Source organism: Dendrobates tinctorius, unplaced genomic scaffold (genome assembly GCF_039654945.1).
Source record: "Dendrobates tinctorius isolate UK_male_01 unplaced genomic scaffold, ASM3965494v1 ptg000073l, whole genome shotgun sequence".
In the NCBI taxonomy this organism is placed as follows: Eukaryota; Metazoa; Chordata; class Amphibia; order Anura; family Dendrobatidae; genus Dendrobates; species Dendrobates tinctorius.
The window spans coordinates 19,793,813-19,821,255 of record NW_027361741.1 but is presented as its reverse complement, the minus strand read 5'-3'; the positions used below and the strand labels follow the sequence as shown (position 1 = coordinate 19,821,255).

At 43.3% G+C, this 27,443-nt stretch overlaps 2 protein-coding genes across 2 annotated transcripts in view; both read right to left on the bottom strand.

Moving 5' to 3' along the window:
- LOC141096204 (dehydrogenase/reductase SDR family member 4-like) overlaps window positions 1-27,443 on the bottom strand; it is a 180,622-nt gene that overhangs the window by 103,665 nt on the left and 49,514 nt on the right. The window contains exon 5 of the mRNA XM_073582688.1: window positions 21,945-22,015. Coding sequence (XP_073438789.1) covers window positions 21,945-22,015 — 71 coding nt within the window. The remainder of the gene's footprint in view (window positions 1-21,944; window positions 22,016-27,443) is intronic.
- On the bottom strand, window positions 6,512-21,932 carry LOC141096203 (uncharacterized). The gene is made up of 3 exons (XM_073582686.1): window positions 9,347-21,932; window positions 9,023-9,218; window positions 6,512-8,332 (listed from the first exon to the last, which is right to left on the bottom strand). Exon 3 carries the CDS (start codon window positions 7,825-7,827, stop codon window positions 6,664-6,666), a length of 1,164 nt encoding a protein of 387 aa, XP_073438787.1. The 5' UTR covers window positions 7,828-8,332; window positions 9,023-9,218; window positions 9,347-21,932; the 3' UTR covers window positions 6,512-6,663.

Below are 27,443 nucleotides of genomic sequence, written 5' to 3'. Positions count from 1 at the left end.
GAGAGACCGTTCTGAGAGACCGCTGGCTGCTATGCATGACAAAACCTCCAATGAGTAACAGATTTGCTCAGGTCACTGTGCCATTTTTGAAGACCAAAATACAAAACGGTCCAAAACCCCCCGATGGCATTTATGTTGAGCTCGAGATACTTTTGCATCATTCTCTCCAGTCATTCACAACGTATCAGATTTGTAATCTGTTTTGCTGGTGCACTGGTTGGTGTAAAAAATTTGTGAACCAACTCACAGAAATTGCTTATGCCACTTACACTGCTGCTGCTAATGTTTTGGTATTGACGATTCAAAGCTCCCTGGATTGGAAATTTATAACTGCAATGCACTGCTGTCTTAGATAAAACCACTCTTAAGATTGTCTACAAGTGTGTTTCAATACTCCAGTATGCCCGCATCCCTTTCTGGGGGGAGCATCTGGCAAATTATACTCTTGTGACTTGGATCTAACAGAGTGGCAGCCCAAGAGTCATCACTATTTCTAATGTTAAAACATGGGCATCATGTTGCAGATAGTGCAGCAAGAAGATGCTCTTGTGTCAGGCTCTTCCATGAGGTATAAGTCCATGGTATGTTGGTGGCATGGTAATGCTTAATCATGCTTACTCTGTCTCCTCACTCTAACCACGGACAACACAGATGGGATCATTATTCTCTTCATTTCATGACTGTTGCGTGGCCATCACATCTTCTTCCTCGTCCTCCTCCATTTGTTCCTCGGCTCCTGGAATTTCCCTAACTTTTTGTCTGGTACCATGATCCCCCCTCGATCGCTCTAATCCACCCACCCATGGCACCCACTTGTGCGACGACAGCCGGTAACTTTGATATATTGCTATCCTTTCTGCATCCTTCTCTGCTTCTTCCTCTTCTTTTGGAAACACCACCTCCTCCCACAGATTATTCAGAGCGCTCCAGCATGTAGATGACCAGAATAGCGATGCTTATGATGACATCAACAATGCTAACCATCTTAGTAGCCATTTTGAAACTGTGCAGTAGAGTGCAGAGGTCCTTTATCTGTGCCCACTCCACGAGAATGATTTGAACCACATCTGTATTGCGTTTTTTCCATGCTGTACAAAAGGATGTCCCATACCAGGGATCATCACTGCAACATGTTCAGAGTGGATTTCTGCCATGTCGGCGAATCACATATCAGAATGTTATCCAGTAGCATGAAAGACCTCTGTAGCGGTGCAAGTTGATGACCCACTAGATGCAGACAGCGAAAGTGAGCAAACAGTGACCATGCTTTCTGCAGAAGCGCATCCAAGCCAAAAGAGTGACGGAGACTTTGCCATATCACCAGGTTGAGAACATGAGCCATGCAAGGCACTTGTGTGATGTTGCCCAGCTAAGAGCCACCACCAGGCTTGCATCGCTATCACACACCCTTCCCTGCATCCAGGTTCAGTGTAGAAAACCATTGCTCAAACTTGGCCTTGATAGCTGTCCACAACTCTTGAGCTTTGTGACTGCAATCTCCAACTGATATAAATTTAAACCCTGCCTGATTGTGGCCAGCACTGTCTGGGCAGTATAGAGCTGGAGGATTCTCTGTGCACTGATGGAATGCATGCCTCATTAAGGGAGAGGTTGAGGGCACAGGTGGAGGAGCCAAAATCAGTGGAGAAAGTGTTAGATACAGAGGTTTGCCCCACAAACCTTGTGGATTTCAAGACTTGGTGTCTATTGACACGTTTGTGTCAAGTGGTATACTTCATCATCCCTTGCTGTGTAGTGGTTTAGTGCTCCATCCCCTAGTTCTCCAACCCTAGGTGTTTAGTAGTTTAGTTCTCCAAGCCCTGTTGTCTTGTAGTTTAGTTTTTCTATATTATGCTTTGTAGCAGTTCACTTTCCCAACCCTAGGTGCTTAGTAGTTTAGTTCCCCAACCTCTGTTGTCAAGAAGTTATTTCTCCATCTCCTGCTGCATACTGGTTTAGATCTCCATCCCCAAGTGTCCTGCAAGCATTAGGGATTGCAGGACTTGTGCAGCAGCGCCTTCTTGCCAGCTCCCACTGCCACCATAGTCACCCAGTGCCCAGTGACCGAAATTTAACCCCACTGGCCATGCTTGCTCATCCAGGTGTCAGTGATGAAATGCATCCTAGCAGACATAGATTTTTCAAGGAATGGGTGATGTTGCCTGGAACATGCTGGTGTAGTGCAGGCACAGCTTTCTTAGAGAAGTAATGGTGACTGGGTAACTGGTACAAGGAGACTGCGATGGACATCAGCTTTTGGAAAGTGTCTGTATTCACCAGGCTTAAAAGAAGCATTTCTGTGGCCAACAGATTGCAAATGGTGAAGTTCATGCTCTTAACTTTGGCATGTGTAGAAGGAACCAATCTTTTACGTGACCACAACTGAGGGACCAAGGGCTGGCTGCTGTGCTGAGAGAGTGGACTAGGGTGAACACACAAACTGCTGGAATGTCAATGAGGAGCAAGTGGAAATGTTATGGTGGATTGAGAAAGGTGTGATGTGCTTGGTGTCTGAGATCTGTCAAAAACACCAGGCATGTCCACTTCCATAACAGCTGATGGGCTGTCACTCACTTCGACTGTAGTGAGAAAACAAGTGGAGGTTCTGCAGTTGGAGACCTGTGTGAGAACACTTGCCACAATGACAGAGGAGGAAAAAGTAAAGATGTGGTTGATGATGTGGCCGATGGTTGCTAGACTAACACACGTTGATCACGTATTTGCTAGTTCATGCATTTAGTAGTTAAATTATTGAAATTTTTGCCTCTACTAAGTCTTTTTTTTGCAAAGTTCTCAAAAAAGGCCCAGGCTAGGCAACTCTTGCCGCCCATTCATACTACAGATTCGCGACCATTGCTGGCCACAGCCTAAGTTGCGGCTGAGGATGCAGTGCATGTTGCGGTTACATCGCTCTGTGTCTCTGTGGCAAGCCGCAATGTAAATGCTGAGCATCTCATCTGCGTGCCTCAGGATTGACAAGTCGGACCTACAACCTCATCATCATCCTATCTGTTCTCCGACTCTTCAATCTGACAAGCAACATCCTCCTCTTCCTGCACTGACAGCACAGTACAGTCTGCATGCGCCTCAGGCACCTGAGTCTCATCAGGATCACCTCCACCCCCCCCGGGGTTCACCAGATGATGGTCTCGATTCTTCTTAGACTCTGTTTTGCCCAGTCCCATATCCAACTGAAAAAAATATTGGGCATCGGTGCACAAGCTTTCCTCCTCTTGAATCTGTGTATCTTTGGAGCAAACCTCTGATGCTCAAGGAATAGAATCTGTGAAAAGCTTTGCAAACTAGAGATGAGCAAACTTGTTCGGAAAATGTTTGCCATTCTCAAATTTGGTGCAAACATAGCACATTCGGATTTGTGTTTGGCTTTACAAGCATTTTTATTCAAAATCTGGAAAATTCGGTCACAGTTCGGTAAATCATCACATTTCAACTAATGATTTTTTATTACTTTGGCTAGGATAATGGTGCTGTATGATAAGCTGGCGAGACGGGAGGGTGTGTTTGATGAGGGGAGGAGGTGTGCCTAGGTCAAAGGAGATGTGGCGTGTAATTTTTTTCTTTATTTTTAATAACTAAGGCTAGTTTCACACTTGCTTTTTTTTGCAGCGCGTTTTTCCCGCAAAAAAACGCATTGAAAAAACGCATACAAATGCATACAAATGCTGCGTTTTTTTCAAGCATTTTTATGCGCATGCAGGAAAAAAACGCAGCGTTTTTGTGTGTTTGTATGCGTTTTTTGTGCGTTTGCGTTTTTTTACAGATTTTGGAAAAACCCCACAAAAAAGAAAAAACAGCCATTCAACAACACACAAGACCAATGGGACTTCATTGTGGGTGTGGTATGTTAATAAATAGACCCTGTCTACAGTATTCTTCACATTTGCTTGATTGTTCTCGTGACCATGGATCTACGCTGGAAGAGTTTTCACTTCAACTTGGATTTGGACATCGCGATGGCTCAGGCGTATGCAGTTGCTTGCCATGAACAAAGGAAGAGAGAGAGGCAGCGAAGACGGCGGCGTATGTGGATACATCCGATTGTTGAACTCCGGGAGAGCCGTGGGGCATACCACACCCTCTACAGCGAGCTCCAGTCAAACCCGGAGAAATTTACAGATTATATCCGGATGTCCCACGAAAGTTTCATGGATTTGCTTGCTCGTGTCCAACAATCCATCCGGAGACAGGACACACAGCTCCGTCGTGCGATTCCTCCTGAGGAACGGCTACTGGTGACATTACGGTATGTTTTAAAAACCAAGGGGTGCGGTCTGATGTTTTTTTTTTAAATTTAGTATTCAAAACCTTGGGTAATTAGTTTTCGTGAATGTACTAATATTTTATTTTATAGTTTTTTAAAATAATATACATAAATATTAATTTTACTTCTTTGTCTGTTCACAGATTCCTGGCGACTGGAGAAACCCTATCTTCACTACACTTCCAGTACCGTATTGGAATCTCTACCTTGTCTGGAATTGTTGCTGACACCTGCCGGGCTCTCTGGAATGTTCTTTGTCCAGAATTTATGCCCCTGCCCACCGCCGAAAAGTGGATGGAAATTGCTGACAAATTCTGGACAGTATGCAATTTTCCCAACTGTTTGGGAGCTGTTGATGGTAAACACATACGGATCATCAAACCCCAAAGAACGGGATCTGAGTACTATAATTACAAAAAGTACTTTTCAATAGTACTCATGGCGATTGCGGATGCCGGATGTATGTTTGTAGCAGTGGACATTGGAGCATTTGGCCGTGGTAATGACTCACAGGCTTTTAAAAACTCAGACATGGGACGGAAGTTGTATGGCAACCAATTTAATTTCCCTATGCCACGACCTCTTCCTCACACTGAAGCTCCGCCACTGCCCTTTGTAATGGTTGGCGATGAGGCTTTTCAAATGTGCGGAAACTTACTGAAACCCTACTCCAGCCGGGACTTGGACCACACCAAAAAAATATTTAATTACAGGCTGACCAGGGCCAGAAGAACTGTCGAGTGTGCTTTTGGGATTCTTGTCTCCAGATGGCGAATTCTGGGCACGGCCATTAATCTTAAACTTGAAACAGTCGATGAGGTGGTGAAGGCCTGTGTGGTTCTACATAACTTTGTGATGGCTAAAGAGCACCCGACCTTTGAACTGGACGATGATGCTCCTAACCCATTGCCTGAATTCACTCAGCACACTCTCAGGTCATCCGTTGAAGTTGGCCAAATGAGGGACCAATTTGCGGCCTACTTTATTTCTGATGTAGGACGGGTGCACTGGCAAGATGAAATGGTGTAATGTTTTTGTTTGTTTATGGTAATAAAAAACCTTATTTGATACCATTACTGAGTGCACTATATTTTTTAAACTCCAATTAAATAAAAAACTTCCCATGTATAACTTAATTTTTTGATGTTCACACACCTGGGCAGGTAAATACACATATGAGTTAAAATGCAGCATTGCTAGTCTGCGTGAAATATATTGGAACGAGCAAAGCTGCAGGCCATGAATCAGGAAACCAATTTTTTTCAAGAGAAAATTGTGCAACTAGTTGAAAAAAAAGTATGTGATTTTCTCAAAACACAACCCTCAAAACCCAACCCCAATGAAAGTCCATGGGGAATACAAGTCAGCATTGAGTGGATGAATGTAATCTGCTCCATTCCAACTTACAAGTTATTACACTAGGCCTTGGAATGACTATACTAGGCCGTGGTATTTCAAATATGAGTATATATTACGCCTTGTGCCTACTATTATAGTCATATGTGAAATACCACGGCCTAGTATAGTCATACCAAGGCCTACTCGATTTTTGCCAACTACGATCTTGTTTCACGAAAAACAAACTGGTGAAACTTGACAAGTTTCAACAGTTTGTTTTTCATGAAACCAGATTCTAGTTGGTAAAACTAGAGTTATTACACTAGGCCTTGTAATGACTACACTAGGCCGTGGTATTTCAAATATGAGTATAGTAGGCCTTGGGGCTAGTAGTATAGTAATATGTGAAATACCACGGCCTAGTATAGTCATACCAAGGCCTACTGTAATAACTCGATTTTTAACAACTAGCATCTTGTTTCACAAAAAACAAACTGGTGAAACTAGAAAGAAACTTATTTTTTAGACAAGTTTCAACAGTTTGTTTTTCATGAAACCAGATTCTAGTTGGTAAAACTAGAGTTATTACACTAGGCCTTGGAATGACTACACTAGGCCGTGGTATTTCAAATATGAGTATAGTAAGCCTTGGGGCTAGTAGTATAGTCATATGTGAAATACCACGGCCTAGTATAGTCATACCAAGGCCTACTGTAATAACTCGATTTTTAACAACTAGCATCTTGTTTCACAAAAAACAAACTGGTGAAACTAGAAAGAAACTTATTTTTTAGACAAGTTTCAACAGTTTGTTTTTCATGAAACCAGATCCAAGTTGGTAAAACTCGAGTTATTACACTAGGCCTTGGTATGACTATACTAGTCCGTGTTATTTCACATATGACTATACTAGGCCTTGGGTTGGTTTTTAACATGTATTTACCCATCAGTGTGTGTGAGCGGCGCAAACAACATTAATGAAACTTTGTAATGGTGAACCACAAATGTAAATTTATTTTTAATCACAAAAATAAACCAAAAAATTATTTTTTCCGGCGTTTGGGGGCAGATGGTTTCAATTTGGGGGTGTGCAGGGAATATGCAACACTTGCAGTTGAAGACGGTGTTTGAGGGGAAGGGGCAACAAAACTTGTGGGGGAAGGTAGTCCAGTTAAGGGAATTAAACTAGGAACACTTGGAGGAGAGGAAATCTGTTCAGGTACATTAGTTGTAATGGCATGTCGCCGTAGGCTTGTGTGCCTGGACCGACTTTGGCCCAATGCCCGCCTTGATAGATTTCGCCTTGAACTAGGGGCAAATATTGAGTGTAGGTCCCCCGTCTGCTGGTGTGGCTGCTGTTGCTGCTGAGGTGGCTGCTGCTGCTGAGGTGGCGGCTGCTGCTGAGGTGGCTGCTGCTGCTGCTGAGGTGGCTGCTGCTGCTGCTGAGGTGGTTGCTGCTGCTGCTGAGGTGGCTGCTGCTGCTGCTGAGGTGGCTGCTGCTGCTGCTGCTGAGGTGTCTGCTGCTGAGGTGGCTGCTGCTGCTGAGGTGGCTGCTGCTGCTGCTCTTCGTTGGCAGTGCTCGTCCTTGCAGGAGGACTGGTGGCGGCAGTGATGGTCCAGGTTTGCAGAGTGGTGGTGGCAGGGCTACTACATGTTGTTGTAGCAGCAGGGCTGTTCCATGTTTGCCTAGTGGTGGCTGAGCTCCACGCATGCATGGGAGTGGCGGTGGTGCTCCAGACAGGAGCAGCGCTTGCCATGTTGGTGTCGGTGAAGTGACCAGCTGCACTCAGACTTGTGGTGGTGTAACGGTGGGTGTCCTGGCTTTGAATAGAGGTGTCCGTGCAGTGGTATGCAGCACAAGTCGGTAGTGAGGTGAAGCGAGTCAATGGTGGCACAGGTGGAAATGACACCACTGACTGCTGACCGTACCGATTATGCTGCATAGCCTGCAAGAAAGCATTGTTGCAGGCCTGCAGCACATTCAGCTGTTGCTCAGGACTAAGGTGTTCCGCCATGCCCTTTTCAATCTTACTAAAAAAATGGTGTGCTGGTCTGTTGAGGTCGGCCTCCAGACGGTCAAGGCGCTGTTCTACAGAATTGAAGCGGTGTTCAAAGTGGTTAAAACCACGTTCCATGAGTGCAAAACCGCTTTCAACTCTGTCGGACAGTGACTTGAGGCTGGAATTAAAGGCCTCGCTCAAATGCATAAACTCGGGCAAGACATTCCTGTCCAAGGCCCTCTGCCGCTGGCGGGTAGTGCCCGCATAACCAGTGGCAGAGACCTGGGACAGGGGAACACCTGATGGCCCAGCTTCCTGGTCACCAGCTGTGTGTGTGGCTGACCTGCAAGGTGCTTCCTGGCTGTCGGATGGCTGGGACGGGTCAGAGGACGTCCGAGGAAGGACCGCTCCAGGGCCAGGTTGCAGGGTGCTGCTCCAGGTGCTGTGGAAGAAAGGAAAATCATTACTACCATGCCTTTACAAGAAGCATCAGCTGTGGATTAGAAAAACACAGATTAATAAAAATAAAAACCCAAAATTTATAATACTTACGATCTCGTGGCAAGGACCGGTCTTAGGAACTGCAACGCGTGATAGTGACGGTATCTAGTTCTGGTCCTTGACGCAGATCCACTGCGAACCTGGCCCTCAGCACGAACATCACTGTTGAAGCGGTCCTTGATCGAACGCCAACGTGTTCGGACTTTGTCCACTGTTGTTAAAAAAAAAACAGTGCCGTCAAGGACAACAGTCACTGCGGCACAATGTAGCAATACAATACTCAAAGCAGTCACTGTAGACCCCGATGACACTGTTGGGTTTCCTGCTAGAATACACCTAGCACGAAACCCAACAGTGCCGTCAAGGACAACAGTCACTGCGGCACAATGTAGCAATACAATACTCAAAGCAGTCACTGTAGACCCCGATGACACTGTTGGGTTTCCTGCTAGAATACACCTAGCACGAAACCCAACAGTGCCGTCAAGGACAACAGTCACTGCGGCACAATGTAGCAATACAATACTCAAAGCAGTCACTGTAGACCCCGATGACACTGTTGGGTTTCCTGCTAGAATATGCCTAGCACGAAACCCAACAGTGCCGTCAAGGACAACAGTCACTGCGGCACAATGTAGCAATACAATACTCAAAGCAGTCACTGTAGACCCCGATGACACTGTTGGGTTTCCTGCTAGAATACACCTAGCACGAAACCCAACAGTGCCGTCAAGGACAACAGTCACTGCGGCACAATGTAGCAATACAATACTCAAAGCAGTCACTGTAGACCCCGATGACACTGTTGGGTTTCCTGCTAGAATATGCCTAGCACGAAACCCAACAGTGCCGTCAAGGACAACAGTCACTGCGGCACAATACAGAGCAGGGAAATACTCACTAAATGCCTTTTTGGAGGATGCTGTGGCGCTGTCCCAGCCATCCATCAACGCTGCGGCCACCTCATTCCATAGCCGCCGGGTCACCACAATGTCCTTGTGCAGCCGGTCACGGCTGTCCCACAACGGCGAACGCTCCTGGACCAGGCTGATGAGCTGCTCATTATCCAGGTAGACGTCTTCATCCCGTTGTGGAACCTAGACAAAACACATTCATTAGAATAATCAAATTTAAATTGAATAAAAAGTTACAAAAAAAGAAACATAAAAAAGAGTAAAAATAGAAGATAAAAAATAAAGAACATTACAAATCATTTGATACATACATTCCGTACCACCACCGGGACTTGGCTTCGCTGCTCCTGCTCTTCGCCCTCACTAGTCCCGTCCGCAGAAGAAGATGATGATGACGATGTCTTAAAAAAGTTGAAAAAAACGTAAGAGATTTGGAGAAGCAGCAGATATACTTACCAGATGCACGAAAATAATCACCTCACGGTCTGCTTGCGCCAATTCCTGCCGCGATGGGGAATACTCGGATTCTGAAGACATACTGCATGTAAAAATAATAAAAATCATTAGTACATACATAATTTAAAAGGACAGGCATATAATGTAATATACTCACATTCTTCGCTGATAGAAGATGGTTTCCTTGTTGACTGTCTGCTCTCCAATCTGTCAGTGTAGTAGTGGCAGAGTTTTGGCAGGCACCTCCTTTATATAGACTTTTTTTTTTGGACTTTAGAAGATTATAACTAGTACAACAAGTGGACACTACCAAAAAAACGCAGCGCTAAAAAAACGCATACATGAGCATGCCAGTGCGCACGTATGCGCATCCATAGGCTATAATGGCCATTTTTAGCGCAAAACGTGCGCATACGTGCGCATGCGCTTTTTTGCACCCCAAAAAAACGCAGCGCATGAAAATCGCATACGTGCGCTTGCCAGTGCACAGGTATGCGCACCCATGTTAAATATAGGGGAAAAAACGCATGCGCACGTATGCGTTTTTTTCCAGCGCAAAAAAACGCAAATGTGAAACCAGCCTTAAGCAGCCAATCAGAGTGCAGAAACCATCCGCCACATAATTACACAAGGTCTTCTGTGATTGACTGGCGAAGTCACATGTCCCTTGCCATAAAAAAGCAGACATCTTGTTTTGCTCATGCTATTTTCTCATTGTCACAGTGCAGAGAAGCCGCTCCTGCTAGTGCTGCAGGTGAACTTGTCAGTTAGATAGGATCCTGATCTGTGTGAAATCAATCATCCAGCATCTACCTAGATTGTGCAAGAACTGTGTTGCAGTCTCAGGAGGCCCCATTTTCTAATCCAAATCGTTTGTTATAAAACTGTGTTTCAATGAGAGATCAGAAGGATAAATTTCCACATAAAAATATTTAGGTCTAATAATTGGGGTGCAGCCAGTAGGCTTAATTTGCTTATCCAAATTGTTTGGGATAAAACTGTGCTGCAGTGAGAAGTCAAAAGACCACATTTCCTCTTAAAAATCATTAGGTATAACAGTGCTGTTCAGGCACACTATCTAAGAAAATAAATGGTGATTATTCATTTACTGACAGTTGTAGGTATAAGGTTATGAAACAGCATGTTACAAGAGGGAAAGGGTACATAAATACGTGCCTGGTAAAAAGCGAGGTCATGGTGGAAGGAGTAATAGGTGTATGTGGTTTAAGTGCTAATGTTATTGAAAGCTCAACTGAACGAACACCATCTCGTCATATCCAAAGACCACTAACAACATCTATTACTGAATGGGCTACTCCACTCCCTTTCTTTGGCATCCCCGCAGGGGTACTCCTTGGAGATGAGGGCCAAAAAGAGAATGTGCTTTCCAAATGATCAGCTGACTGTGGGGAACTACAGATGGGCTATTCTGCAGAGCTGTATGCACATTCTATTCAATGAGCATCAGAGGTTTGCTCCAAAGATTCACAGACTCCAGAGGAGGAAAGCATCTGCATTGATTCCCAAAATTTTAACATGTTGGATCCGTGACAGGACGGAGTAGGGTCCGAGCAAAATATAGACCCTTGTTATCACCACTGGGGGGTGAAGGTGATCCTGATGAGACTTAGATACCAGGGGCACTTGTAGACTGTACTGTGGTGTAAGGGCAGAAAGAGGAGGAGGGAGACTCTTAGAGTGTGGATTGTGAGAACAGAGAGGTTGTCATTGAGGTTCCCACTTGTTGTGATCTCAGAGGTATGCAGCTGAGTAGCTTAGCATAGAAGGTGTAGGAGGAGGAAGTCGAGGTTACAATGTGGCTTCCCACACATACACAAAGTGATGCAATCATGACAAAGACTGCATCCTCAGCCCCAACTCTGGCTGTGGCCAGCATCAGTCGTAAGAGTGCAGTTCGCAGGGTGAAAAGGGTTGCCTAGCCTGGACCTTTTTTGAGACCGCAAAGGATGACCTAACTCATGTTATATGTCAAATTTGCCAAAAAAACTCAGTAGAGGGAAAAATTGCAATAATTTAACAACTACATGCATGAACTGGCACATGCAAGATCATCATGCCTTAGCGCAAGAATCTCTCAGCAATAAAATGCGGACTAGCAGGCCTCACCAACCACCGGCCATCTCATCAACCACATCTGCTGCTTCTTTCTTCTCCATCACCATGCCAATTCTTCTCACACAGGTCTCCGGCCTCAGAAAATCTACTTGTTTACCCACCTAAAGTCAGGGTGTGTGAAAGCCTGTCAGCTGATTGTAAGTTATTGCTGTTTTTGTGTCACCTAGCACAACAGATCTTTCTCAGTCCAACATAACATTGCCATCTGCACCTCACTCACAGTCCTGCATTTTGTCCAGTTTTCCATACTTTACCCTCTTTCAGCAAAGCAGCCAGCCCTCAGTCTCACACTTGTGGTCACGTAAAAGAATGTTTCCTCCTACACATGTCAAAGCTAAGAGCTTGAACTCCACCATCTCCAATCTGTTGGCCATGGAAATGCTGCCGTTCTGTCATGTCATGTGAATACAAACAATTTCAGAAAGTTGATGGCCGTAGTACCAGTTGCCCAATCGCCATTACTTCTCTAAGAAAGCTGTGCCTGTGCTACACCAGCATGTTGCACCCCATTCCCTGAAAAAATCTATGTCTGCCAGGATGCATTTCACCACTGACACCTGGATGAGCAAACATGAGCAGAGGAATTACATTTCACTGACTGTGCACTTTGGGGACTCTGGTGGCTGTGTGGTCAGGCGTTCAAGGGGCTGTATCTAACCTCTGTATCTAACTACTTCCTTCCTTCCTGCTTCTGGCTCCTCCATCTCCTCTAGGGTCTCCATCTGTGCCCTCAACCTCTCCCTTAGCAGACACGCATTTTAACAGGGCAGACATTTATGTGTCTTTATATTGCACAGCCATGGCTTACTTCAATAAGGCAGTTTAAATTAATATGTCTAGGAGATCGCAGTCACACAGCTCAAGAGCTTGAGCCAGGGAAGGGAAGGCCGTATGCAATGTTGGTGAAAACCTGGTGGCAGCCTTGCATCAGGACAATCTCACACATGTGCCTTGCATGGCTCACGTCCTCAACCTGATAGTACAGTAATTTCTCTGCCACTGTTTTGGCCTGGATGCACTGTTGCAAAAAACACTGTCACTATGTGCTCACTTCCGACAATCGCACCCCACAGGTCATCAGCTTACATCACTACAGACGTCTTTCTTCCTATTGGTTAACCGTTTGATTTCCGACATGGTGGCAGCAGTTAAAAGTCCTAGGGCAGTATTCCATTCTGCATAGCCTGAGCCAATGCAGTATTGATGTGGTGCAAATCAGACTTTTGGACTGGGCACAGATGAAGGACCTCTGAAAACTTCTGCACAGTTTTGAAATTGCTACTAAAATGGTTAAATTGTCTGGGTGAGGAGGTGGTGGTCAAAGATGTGTAAGCAGAGGAGGATGAGGAAGGGATAATAATATCTCAAATTTCCAGACTCTCGTCGCAGAGGTGGGTGTCTTGGGAGGGTGGCTTACAGCAATTGAAGGGAGCTCATAGCACTGTTAGTGAAGGTGCAGGAACTGAGGAACAATGGAGGAGTACAAGGAGGAAGAGATGATGGACTCACAACAGTCAGGTGATGAAGAGGATAATGATCCCCTTTCTGTTTTCCATGGTTGGTGGTAGGAGACGAAGGCAGTAACCTTGAGGGTTACCCCGCCACCAACACACCAAGGACTTGGACCTCATGGAAGCGCCTGACACATAAGCACCTTCTTGCTGCACTATCTTCAGCATGATGCCCATATTTTTAGGGTTAGAAATAGTGCTGAACACAGAGTTGCCACTCTGTTAAATCCATGGTACAAGAGTAAATTTAGCCAGATGTTTCCCCCTCTGGAATGGGAGGTGCTTATGCTGTAGTATGGAAGCATGATTTTCCCCAAGACACAGTTTGCATTGCAGTTCTAGATGTCGAACCCCACTAACGTCAAAATGTCATGGCAAAAACATTAGTAGTAGTAGTGTAAGTGGCATAAGCAATTTCTGTGAGTCATTTCACACATTTTTTAGACCAGCCCTTGCACCAGAAGAGTACAAGTCTGACACATTATGAATAACTGATAAGGATGGTGCAGGAAGTTGTTGAGCTCAACATAAATGCCAATATGGGGTTGGACCCTTTTACATTTTGAAATATGGAAGTGTCCTTAGCTCGCTTGTCATGCCTTGGAGGTTTTGTCACTGCCTAACTTTCATCAAAATGAACAAGTCATGGATATCTAATAACTTTTGCATTCCAAGCACTGACTGGACAGACTAGGTGATGATGTTGTTTTTAGTGTCTTTCATTGATCTAGCGTTACTGCAGTCTGTGACACCTTTGTTGTGGCTTCTGTGCCTGCTGTTGTTACTGATGTTGATGTCACAAACAATTTTTTGAAATGTGGAGACTCCTAGTTGGGTCTCCATCTGGTGTGTTGCCTGTAGTGAAAGCTGTGTCAAAGCCCCATTTTATTATTTCAACTGTGAAGAAATTGATGCCACTTTAGTAATGTGTGACAATATTTTTTTTTTTTAAATGTGGAAACTCCATGTTGGGTCTCCATCTGGTGGGTTGCCTGTCGTGGAAGATGTGTCAGAGGCCTATTATACTGTTTGTACTCTGTGTAAATTGATGCTACTTTAGTGGTGTGAGACAATATTTTCTCCCCGCCCAGTTACCCTTCCTGTACTGGTTCCTTGGCATGGATTCTGCATGTTAACTTTGGTTCCACCATTATCTGGTTTTCTCTTTAGCCTTGGGCTGCTCGGTGTGACTGATATGCACTGGCTATGTGCACGTTTATGTGTCTTTTTGGTATTTCATTTGCCACAACCGTGGTTTGATTTATCAGTGCATGGTTCTTTGTGCTTTATTCCATTTACCTATGGTGGGATCTAGGGCACATTTGTGCATAATTGGTGTATATATTATCGGTAATCAGGCATTTCATGTCCAGCCCTGATTTTCCTAGGCAACTTTTGACAACATTGTGTGGGTGGACTAGGCAATCGTTGTCAGATTGGACATTATGATTACTTCCTACTAAGGGCCATTTATGCATATTTTTGGATTTTACGGCTGGCTGTTCTTGTGGTGGGACATCATTCAGCATATTGTAGCTTTACATCTTATAAATTGCAATTGTCTTATATTGTCTCCTACCTAAATGTGTGCCATCCATATTTGTATTATTTCTAATTGTACAGATGAAGGGTAACAGTGGGGTGGGTTTTCACTGTTTTTAAATGTTTTTAACATTGTTGTCAATAAAGCTTTTCCCTGCATATGATGTTTGGTGGTGTGCTTCTCCATAGTGGTCCTTCTTTCCCTTTTTTTCTGACTTTCTATCTTTCTTGCTGCTCCCATTACACTTCATCACTCCTTAAACTGCATTTGGTTATTGTTTGCACCACCATCAATCATTAAGTGTATCTTTCATACCCTCTTTCCATTCACTGCTACAGGTCCATATTTTGTGACACTGTTACTTTCACTGCTACATGATTCTATGGCACATGTCTGCTATACTTATTTCATTTATACCTGTTCCTAGTATACTTGTATATAGATACAGTTGTGCTCAAAAGTTTACATACCCTGGCAGAATTTTTGCTTTCTTGGCCTTTTATCAGAGAATACACATACAGTTGTGGCCAAAAGTATTGACACCCCTGCAATTCTGTCAGATAATACTCAGTTACTTTTGTCTTAAATGAAAAAACACAAAAGAGAATGAAGCAAAGAGCAAAACATTGATCATTTCACACAAAACTCCAAAAATGGGCCAGACAAAAGTATTGGCACCCTCAGCCTAATACATGGTTGCACAACCTTTAGCCAAAATAACTGCGACCAACCTCTTCCGGTAACCATCAATGAGCTTCTTACAATGCTCTGCTGGAATTTTAGACCATTCTTCTTTGGCATACTGCTCCAGGTTCCTGATATTTGAAGGGTGCCTTCTCCAAACTGCCATTTTTATATCTCTCCAAAGGTGTTCTATGGGATTCAGGTCTGGACTCATTGCTGGCCACCTTAGAAGTCTCCAGTGCTTTCTCTCAAACCATTTTCTAGTGCTTTTTGAAGTGTGTTTTGGGTCATTGTCCTGCTGGAAGACCCATGACCTCTGAGGGAGACCCAGTTTTCTCACACTGGGCCCTACATTATGCTGCAAAATGTGTAGGTAGTCTTCAGACTTCATATGCCATGCACATGGTCAAGCAGTCCAGTGCCAGAGGCAGCAAAGCAACCCCAAAACATCAGGGAACCTCCGTCATATTTGACTGTAGGGACCGTGTTCTTTTCTTTGAATTCCTCTTTTTAACTCCTGTAAACTCTATGTTGACGCCTTTGCCCAAAAAGCTCTACTTTTGTCTCATCTGACCAGAGAACATTCTTCCAAAACGTTTTAGGCTTTTTCAGGTAAGTTTTGGCAAACTCCAGCCTGGCCTTTTTATGTCTCGGGGTAAGAAGTGGGGTCTTCCTGGGTCTCCTACCATACAGTCCCTTTTCATTCAGACGCTGACAGATAGTACGGGTTGACACTGTTGTACCCTCGGACTGCAGGGCAGCTTGAACTTGTTTGGATGTTAGTCGAGGTTCTTTATCCAACATCCGCACAATCTTGCGTTGAAATCTCTTGTCAATTTTTCTTTTCCGTCCACATCTAGGGAGGTTAGCCACAGTGCCATAGGCTTTAAACTTCTTGATGACACTGCGCACGGTAGACACAGGAACATTCAGGTCTTAAGAGATGGACTTGTAGCCTTGAGATTGCTCATGTTTCCTCACAATTTGGTTTCTCAAGTCCTCAGACAGTTCTTTGGTCTTTTTTCTTTTCACCATGCTCAATGTGGTACACACAAGGACACAGGACAGAGGTTGAGTCAACTTTAATCCATGTCAACTGGCTGCAAGTGTGATTTAGTTATTGCCCACACCTGTTAGGTGCCACAGGTAAGTTACAGGTGCTGTTAATTACACAAATTAGAGAAGCATCACATGATTTTTTGAACAGTGCCAATACTTTTGTCCACCCTCTTTTTTATGTTTAGTGTGGAATTATATCCAATTTGGCTTTAGGACAATTCTTTTTGTGTTTTTTCATTTAAGACAAATTAAATGAAGATAATAATACCAAAGAATTTTTGTTTGCAATCATTTTCAGGAAGAACCTGAGTATTATCTTACAGAATTGCAGGGGTGTCAATACTTTTGGCCACAACTGTACATACATAGTAACATGCATAGTTTTGAAGGCTGAAGGAAGACCTTATGTCCATCTAGTTCAGCCTATTTTTAGTGCAGCTCTTCTGCATTGTTGATCCTGGGGAAGGCAAAAAACCCACAGAGTAGAAGCCAATTTTCTCCATAGGGAAAAAATTCCTTCCCCTAAGCTGAATGATAGCACCACAACTTTTTCTCTACTCATGGTTAGTGGTTGGGTGAAGCCATTTATTGTCAAACTACTGTGTTTTCACTTTATAAATCATAATAACAACCCAAAACATCCAACTGTCTTTTTGGTTTACTGTCTTTCCACCATTGTTTGTTTTTATTTTTGCATTTATTATTGGTTTACATTCCAAGTACAGGCACATTTTTTGCCATAGCGCTACCGTTTACCATTTTTTACTTAATAAAGGAATTTTATAACTCATTCATTAGTTCTTATAGTTCCTTTTCGTACTATAAAGGTCAAGGTTCTTTTTTCGGTTTCTTCAAAATTTCAAATGGTCTACCATTTATCCAGTTAGCAGATATATATCACCTATTATATCATATATATTAATTGATGTATTACCCTCTGATATATAGGTATTGTTACGCACAGATTGGTTAATTGTCTCGTCTACAAGGCGTAGATGAGGGGGTCCTGTAAGCTCATTGCCTCGGGGTAACCCTGGACTCTGATCTCTCCTTCAAAACACATATTCATGCCATTTCTACTTGTTGACGAATATGAATCAAAAATATTTCCCGGATCTGTACATTCCTTAATCAAGAATCTGCAAAACCCCTAAACATCTCCTGCCTTGACTACTGCAAGCTCCAGCTTTGTGCCCTCTCTTCTATCAGTCTCGCACTTCTCTAATCTATCCTAAACTCTGCTGCCTAACTAATCCACCTATACCTCCTCACTATTCCTCAACATCTCCTCTCTGTCAATTCTTTCACTGGCTTCCCATTATATAGAGACTCCAGTTCAAAACTCTAACCATGGAATACAAAGCCATCCACATCTTGTCTCCCAGCACAGACCTAAGCGCAACCTCCAATCCTCACAAGATCTTTTTCTCTACTCTCTTTTTATCTACTTTTCCCACAATCACATACAAGATTTCTCCCATACATCCCCTTTACTCTGGAACTCTCTATCACAGCATAACATATTCTTGCCTATCATGGGAACCTTTGAAAGGAACATGAAGAACCACCTCTGCCAACAAGCCTACAACCTACAGTAACCATTGTTCCACCGTACCGCTACGCAAGCAGTTCTACCCTCACCTTTATATCCTCACCCATCTCTTGCAGACTGTGAGCACTCATGGGCAGGGTCTGTTCTAGTCCAGTACCAGTCGGTTACTTGTATTTTTTAAGTTTATTGTACTTGTTTTTATAACGTAAACGTATAACACGCACACCAGAAGACTTCATACACTTCAAATTTATGTTAAGGACATATAACTCTGCCCTTCACCTCGCCAAACAGACCTACTTCACCACCCTGATCTCCTCACTATCCAACAACCCCATGAAACTTTTTGACACCTTTTACTCCCTCCTCAGGCCAAAAGCACAAGCCCCTATCACAGACATTTGCGCTGATGACCTGGCCTCCCACTTTATAGAGAAAATAGACAATATCCGTCAGGAAATCCGCTCCCAATTACCAAGTTCAGTGACTCGCATCCCTCCCTGCATTTCCCCTGGCTCACTCTCCACATTTGCTCCCATCACAGAAGAAGAAGTCTCCAGGCTCCTCTCCTCTTCTCGTCCGACTACATGCACAACCGACCCCATTCCCTCACATCTCCTCCAGTCTCTCTCCCCAGTCGTCACAACTCACCTAACTACAATCTTTAATCTCTCCCTCTCCTCTGGCATTTTCCCCTCCTCCTTCAAACACTCTATCATTACTCCATTACTAAAGAAACCCACCCTCGACACATCCTGCACAAACAACTATAGACCAGTCTCCAATCTCCCCTTCATCTCTAAACTCTTGGAGCGCCTGATATACTCACGCCTTACCCATTACCTCTCCACTCACTCCCTCCTAGACCCTTCACAGTCCGGTTTCCGCCCCCTACATTCGACAGAAACTGCACTCATCAAAGTGACCAATGACCTTCTGACAGCAAAACGTAATGGTGACCATTCTCTGCTCATTCTTCTCGACCTTTCTGCAGCTTTCGACACTGTTGACCATCCTCTCCTACTCTCTAGGCTCCAGTCACTAGGCATTAAGGACACTGCTCTTTCCTGGTTCTCCTCCTATCTTTCCGACCGCTCCTTCAGTGTTCTGTTTTCTGGCTCCACTTCATCTCCTCTTCCTCTCACTGTTGGGGTACCTCAGGGCTCAGTCCTTGGCCCCCTTCTCTTCTCTCTCTATGCGGCCCCAATTGGACAGACTATCAGCAGATTTGGCTTTCAGTACCATCTTTATGCTGATGACACACAACTGTACACATCATCCCCTGACCTTACCTCCGCTGTACTACAGAACGCCACTGACTGTCTGTCTGCAGTCTCCAACATCATGTCTGCTCTCTATCTGAAACTCAACCTCTCCAAAACTGAACTTCTTCTGCTCCCACCATCTACTAACCTCCCTAAATCTGACATTTCCCTCTCTGTGGGTGGCACCATAATAACACCCCGACAGCAGGCGCGCTGTCTGGGTGTTATGTTCGACTCCGATCTCTCCTTCACCTCCCATATACAATATCTTGCCCGCTCATGCCGCTTACACCTAAAGAACATCTCTAGAATCCGCCCTTTTCTCACCATGGAAACAACAAAAACTCTCACTGTCGCCCTGATCCACTCCCGCCTGGACTACTGTAATGCTCTATTAATTGGCCTCCCTCTCATTCGACTCTCCCCTCTCCAGTCTATCCTTAATGCAGCAGCCAGGGTTGTCCATCTGGCTAATCGTTACTCAGACGCGTCCGCTCTTCGCCAGTCGTTACACTGGCTGCCAATTCATTACAGGGTACAATTCAAAGTACTTGTTCTCACCCACAAAGCTCTCCACAGTGCGGCACCCCCTTACATCTCCTCCCTCATCTCTGTCTATCGGCCTAACCGACCGCTGCGCTCTGCAAATGACTTTCGACTAACCTCTGCCCTAATCTGTACCTCCCACTCCCGACTCCAAGACTTCTCCCGTGCTGCGCCAATCCTCTGGAATGCTCTACCCCAAGATATTAGGACCATCCACAATTTGCATAGTTTTAGGCGCTCGCTCAAAACACATTTGTTCAGAGCGGCCTATCACATTCAGTATTCAAAGTCATGTTATGTTTGTGTGTGTGTAGCCCATTCACTATCTCCATCTAACCCCCACCCCCTGAAGATGGCTGGACCGTCATTGTAAATACATCATTGTAAATACAAACCTGTGCTTTGTATCTCCCCCACCTCATTGTAGATTGTAAGCTCCACGAGCAGGGTCATCTTATTTCGCTTTAATTATTGTATTGTTAACGTTGTTACTTATGACTGTTGTGTTTGAAACTGTTCAACTGTAAAGCACTGTGGAATATGTTGGCGCTATATAAATAAAGATTATTATTATTATTATTATTATTTAAAGTGCCATGGAGTAAATGGTGCTACAACAATAAAAATTAATTATAATACCGCTGAGCGACTGCCAAAGACAGGGCCAGCATTGTCTGCAGGCAGCTGCCTAGGGCCCCCGCTTCCCAGGGGCCCCCAGCTAGCGGCACATCACACAGCCGCTATGGGGCCCGTGAGGCAGGGGGCCCGCCTGCCACCAGCACCGAGTCCCCGCTGCATTGAACTATACCGGGGTCATGATGCCAGTACAGTTCAAAGCAATGATGGAGGAGAGAGCATCAGCTGACGCTCCCTCTCAAATCATTCCCCGCTCTGCCTTTGACACTGTGGGTGCGCAATGACGACTTTGCGCACTCACTGTGTACCAGGCAGTGCAGGCTGAGCCTGGAGACAGCCGGGAACAGCGTGAGCACGAGGAGAGGAGAAGTGAGGAGTGTGTTTTTTATGTAACAGTGAGTACTGGACTTTGGGCCATGCTTGGGTGCTGTGCTATATACGCCCCCCGATGAAGCCCAGCGCGAAACGTGCGTAGGGGCTTTGGGGACTGGACACTCCGCACACATATCTCCCTTATGGGTAAGCTTGGTGACTAACTTTTTCTTTGTCCGTTTTTTTGCACACAGCATGTTGATGGAAGTTTCTGTATGAACTCCCTATGCCTTTTGGCAGTAACCTTGCTTTAATAGATGGCCATGTGTGAGACTTTTCAGCATGGGCAGGGGTCTTCATGCAGATTTTGGACAATTTTTTGTACCATTGTACTCACCATATATGTGCGGCGACTCCATTCCTCTGTGTCATCTCCTTTCCCTGATCATTTTTGATTGTACTTTTTAATGTACTTGTTTTGCTATTTGTACTAATAAAGAGTAAATATTTTTGATACTATAATATAATTACCTTGTTGAATTTTTTTGGCGTTACACTCCATTTCTATATAGGTTCATATACTTCCATGGGAGTTGCCTCCTTATTTAGCCATTTTGAACGTTCTTTTTTCTAGATTGAAAAAGTATTATGTTCATTGATATGTTGGATTGTGTCAAATTAATTATACTCTGGGTCAATTGATGCCACTTTTCCAGTTGTCTGCTCCTACTTTAAGCTGCTTGGGAAGCTTTTTGGCATGTTTAAGGTGGTTTTGCCTCCCATTGATTTCAATAGGGTTTGAGTATGTTTGAATAACCGTGACTGCATTAGCAGATCTTTTTATTAGCCAGACTAGTGTGACATCGGATGTTCATCACACGTCAACGCAGTGTTTTCTTTGACTGGTTTCCCTGAGGTCAGTGATTGTTTCGTGACGTCAACAATTATGCCATACTGTCTAACTAACAGAAGAGCTGTGGAGGCGGTCAGGTAAAAGGTGGTTCAAGGAGATCCTATCCAGCACCCAGAGATTAAATACCTGGCCACTGGACTGGATCCTAGTCAGCAGCATTTTTTTTTGGGAGCAAGTGTATTACAATCTGCAGATATTAAACCAGATGAAAACCTAAAACGTTTGAGTGGGATTCATTAGGATGCCATTGTGAACAGATCTGTAGCATTTTCGTTATTGTATACTTATTTTCTTACCCCTGTTTTGCTATGTGAGGAGCTACAAGTTTGATCAAAAAGAATGTCGATATTACATTTACATGAAACACCTAAGGAGAAAAAAAAACAAAAAATAAATAAACAAACTAGTAATATGAAAAATTTACATTTTGAAAAGCAAAATTTAAGAAAGAGGCTCCCTGCTTTCTTCGTTTTACTTTTCAGCCAATTTCAGCTATACAGCGTAGGAAAGAGGCCATATTAACCTGTTACCAGGCTAATATGCCAGGCCCAGCTACCAGGGAAATGAACAACAAAAAATATTTAATGTTGAAATGTTCTGCAAAGGTCTTTCATGACCATTTGGGTGTGTAATGTTGTGGAACAAAGTGAAAAAAATGTAAAGAACACACACCTACAATAGTTAACCCCTTTCTGCGGAAGCCAGTTTTCGCCTTCCAGACCGGGCAAAAGTTTTCAAATTTGTGTGCTAACAACTCTGGAATGCCTCTGCCAATCCTGGTAAATCTAAGTTTGCTTTTTTCCAGACATAATGTTCTTGATACAGTATTTATGGCATGTTTAGCAAGATAAAGTTTGTGTTTATTTATAAAAATATCTAAAATTTGATGAAAATTTTTAAAAATGGTAAATTTTTATACTTTTAATATCCAAATATCTATTCATCTTTTTGTGAGGCATGACAGAGCAGAGATTTGCTTAACATCCCTTTTTGGAAACATACCTGAGTTTATATCCAGGCTGTGCAAATGGATAAAGCTGTGACTTTGTTTTACAAGGAACAAAAGGATTGCAAACATTTTTTCTATTTGGGGAGTATCAAGAGTTTTGTTTTTGCTAAACGAAGAAGAGCTCATTTTTGGATGTCTTGTGAAAAAGCACATTCATTTTTAGAACATCAAAACCAATGCAAATCCCAAAAAAGATACATTATCTTCTTCACCCCTAGTTCAGAAGCCATAACTTATTCAAGCTTAAAATAGTTTACCTGTTCTGACTCCCTAAAGAAAGATATACTTTTTGGAGAGCATGTGAAAAATCTATCCCTTTATTTAAGGAGAAATAAGTACTTTTTTTTGAACATGAAGAAGTAATGGAACGAAAAATTCATTTTTTGGGATCTGCAAGAGGTTTGTGATTCAAAGAATGATTATGCAATGTCAAAAGGCTTTGTATCAAGCCATACACAAATTATACCTGTTTAGGGATTGGCACCATCCTGGTCCTGGTATGCATGACCCCATGAGAAAAGTTTAAAAAAAGCAGCGCAAGGCGTCCCTGTCATGTGCTGCTTACAAGCATTAAGCAGCTACTGGAAACAGAGCAGGAAACTGCAAGGCAGCGGAGGAAGGTAAGTGTAATGGTTTGTTTTTTAATCTTTTCTGATGGGACCATGCATACCAGGATAAGGATGGGGCCAATCATACCAGCATAAGGATGGGCTCATGCATATCAGGACAAGGATGGGGCCAATCATACCAGGATAAAGATGGGACCATGTATATTAGGACTGGAATGGGGCCAGTCATATGAGGATAAGGATGGGACCATGCATACCAGGACCAGGATGGGACAAATCATATTAGGTTAAAGGTGGGGCCATGCATACCAGGACTGGGATGGGGCCAATCGTACCAGGATAAGGATGGGACTATGCATACTAGGACTGGGATGGAGCCAATCATACCAGGTTAAGGATGGGGCCCTGCATACCAGGATAGGGATGAGGGCAATCATTCCTGTGAGGATAAGGATGAGGGGGACCATTCCTACCAGGATAGAGATGAGGGTGCCATGCATACCAGGCTAGGGATGAGGAGGCATGCATATCAGGATAGAGATAAGAGGGCCATGCATACCAGGATAGGGATGAGGGAGCCATGCATACCAGGATAGGGATGAGGGGCCATGTGTATCAGGATGGGGCTGTGGGAACCATATTTATCAGGATAGGGGATATTAAGTAGAGAATTGACATCATTTTTTGCTTCAGTTTTTTTCCTAAATTTCTCCTCTAAAACCTAGGTGCGTCTTATAGTCAGAAAAGTACAATATTTTTTAAAGGACCACATGATACCTGAAGTGACCTTGAGGGGCCGATATGACAAAAAATACTTGAAAGTTACACCATTTTAGAAACTGCAGCCCTCAAAGTGCTCAAAACCACATGTAGTAAGTTTATTATCTTTTAAGGTGCTTCACAGAAACTAAAGCAATGTGGAAATAAAAAATTAAAATGTTACTCTTTCCCTCAAAAATTTTGATTTAGCCCCAAACTTTTCATATTTTCAAATATAGCATGAGAAAATGGACCATACAATGGGCCTAAACAGAGGAAACTCACTATAAGTGACCCTATTTTGGAAACTAGACCCCTCAAGGAATTTAACCATGAGCACACAGGTGCTTCACAGAATTTTATAAACAGGTGCTTCTCACAAAATTGTAATATCATGAAAAAGTTAATTTATTTCAGTTCTTCAAAACAAAAAGTGAAACTCATATTATATAGAATCATTACAAACAGAGCAATCTATTTCAAGTGTTTATTTCTGTTAAAGTTGGTGATTATGGCTTACAGTCAATGAAAACCCAAAAGTCATTATCTCAGTAAATTAGAATAATTAACAAAAAACATTTGCAATGGCTTCCTAAGCATTTAAAAAAGTCCCTTAAGTCTGTTTCAGTATGCTCCACAATCATGGGGAAAACTGCTGACTTGACAGATGTCCAGAAGGCTGTCATTGACACACTCCACATGGAGGGTAAGTCATAAAAGGTCATTGCTAATGAAGCTGGCTGTTTACAAAGTGCTGTATCCAAGCATATTAATAGAAAGTTGAGTGGAAGGAAAAAGTGTGGCAGAAAAAGGCGCACAAGCAACCAGGCTAACCGTAGCCTTGAAAGGATTGTTAACAAAAGGCCTTTCAAAAATATGAGAGAGACTCACAAGGAGTGGACTGCTGCTGGAGTCATTGCTTCAAAAACCACCATACACAGATATATCCAAGACATGAGCTTCAAGTGTCACGTTCTATGTGTCAAACCACTCAAGACAAAAAGACGGAAGCATCTTACCTAGGCCAAGAAGAAAAAGAACTGGACTGTTAGTCAGTGGTCCAAGGTGTTGTTTACAGATAAAAGAAAATTTTGCATTTCAATTGGAAATCAAGATCCCCGAGTCTGGAGGAAGAGTGGAGAGACAGACAATCCAACCTGGGTCTAGTGTGAATTTTCCACAATCAGTCATGGTTTGGGGAATCATGTCATCTGCTGGTGTAGGTCCACTCTATTTTATCAAGACCAAGGTCAATGCAGCTTTCTACCAGGAAATTTTAAAGTACTTCATGCTTCCCACTGCCGACAAGATTTTTGGAGATGAAAATTTCATTCTCCAGCAGGACTTGGCACCTCTCCACACTGCCAAAAGTACCAATACCTGGTTTAAAAACAACATTATCACTGTGCTTGATTGGCAAGTAAACTCGCCTGATCTTAACACCATAGAGAATCTATTGGGTATTGTCAAGAGGAAGATGAGAGACACCAGACCCAACAATGTAGATGAGCTGAAGGCTGCTATCAAAGCAACCTGGGCTTCTATAACACCTCAGCAGTGCCACAGGCTGATCGCCACCATGCCATGCAGCATTGAAGCAGTAATTGATGCAATAGGAGCCCCAACCCAGTAATGAGTGCATTTACTGAACATACTGTACATTTCAGTAGGCCGACATTTCGGATTTTGAAATAATTTTTCAAGCTGATGCTATAAACTATTCTAATTTACTGAGATAATGACTTTTGGGTTTACATTGGCTGCAAGCCATAATCATCAACATACCGTAAACGGTGATAAACACTTGAAATAGATCTCTCTGCTTCTAATGACCCTATATAATATACTGTATGTGAGGTTCACTTTTTTGCATTGAAAAACTGAAATAAATTAAGCTTTTGATGATATTCTAATTTTTTGAGAAGCACCTGTAGTTGGGCCGTGAAAATGAAAAAAATTCATTTTTCTCACAAAAATGTTGGTTTTCCCCAAAAGTTTTCATTTTCACAAGCATAATAGAATAAAATGGACCAACAAAATTTGTTGTGTTGAGCACAGCAATACCCCATATGTGGTGCAAAACCATTGTTTGGGTGCACAGCAGAGTTTGAAAGGGAAGGAGTGCGATTTGACTTTTGGAGTGCAAAATTGGCTGGAATCGATAGCGGATGACATGTCGTGTTTGGCGAGCCCCTGATGTGCCTAAACAGTGGAAAGCCCCGAAAAATGACTCCATTTTGTAAAGTACACCTCTTGCAATCAACAGAATTGTCTAACATTGGGCTGAGTCAATAGAAAATTACCCTTTTTCCCTCTAAAATGTTGTATAAACCACATGTTTTTATTTTCAAACATAATAATAGCTAAAGATGGGTGAACCTGAACTGTAAAGTTTCGGGTCTATACTGAACACCTACTGTTTGGGCACGGTCCCCAAACATCAATGTCTCCAGGAAGTCCATTATACTATTTAGATTTGACATCACAAACATTGGGAACTTCTCCCTGTCATTTGAATGACAGCCTGAGTATCAATGGCAGCTCTAATCGGCTGGAAAACACCGTTAAAAGTGCAGGCTGATGAAAGAGTATTACTCCCATCAGCCTACACCTGCTGCACCTATTAACAGCGAGAGCTGATGGGAATATTCATCAGCCAGTGACTGCACTAGAAATAAATAGAAAAAAATGGCATGGGTTCCCCTCTATCTTTGATAATCAGCATGGCACCATTTTAGTTCATTGGCCTGCAATTCAGTGGTTCAGTTCACAGAGAAGTGAGCTGGGAACGCAGACTCAGTGTCCTGTGGTAACCTCGATGACTTCCCCATTAGTCACTGATGCTGGGGTCGCAGCAGCCCATCCTCACACAATTTTTAGCCTGGTTGGTCGCATTTTGGCATTTTCCCCTTGAAAACCACTTATCGCAGGCATGGATTACGGTGTGGTTATTTTTGTTTTATTTTACAGGAGACCAAAGCTTTAATGGAATGGGCATTAGGGGAGTATTATTGTATATTATTTTCAGTTTCTTTTTTTACAGCAGCCAGGAATCCACATTTCAGAATCTAAACCCTATCTGCTAATAGTGTGAGCCATACACCAGGCAACATTTCAGAATGTAAATTGTTTATGCTATTAGCGAGGACCATCTGAACATTTCGTGGATATTTCTGAATCTACATTCTATCTGCTAACAGTGTGGACTATACACCAGGCCACATTTCAGAATCTAAATTGTTTGTGCTAACAGCTAACATTTGTGGCTTGCAGCACAGACATGGAGTTATTCAACCACAACAAGTACTACATTCTCAGCCACAACTCTGGCTGTGGCCAGCTGTGGTCATGGCTCTCCAGTTCGCAGGGGTGGCAAGGGGTGCCTAGCCTGGGCTTTTTTTTAGACTACAGAGGATGACCCAACTCGCATTATCTGCCAACTTTGCAAAAAACGACTT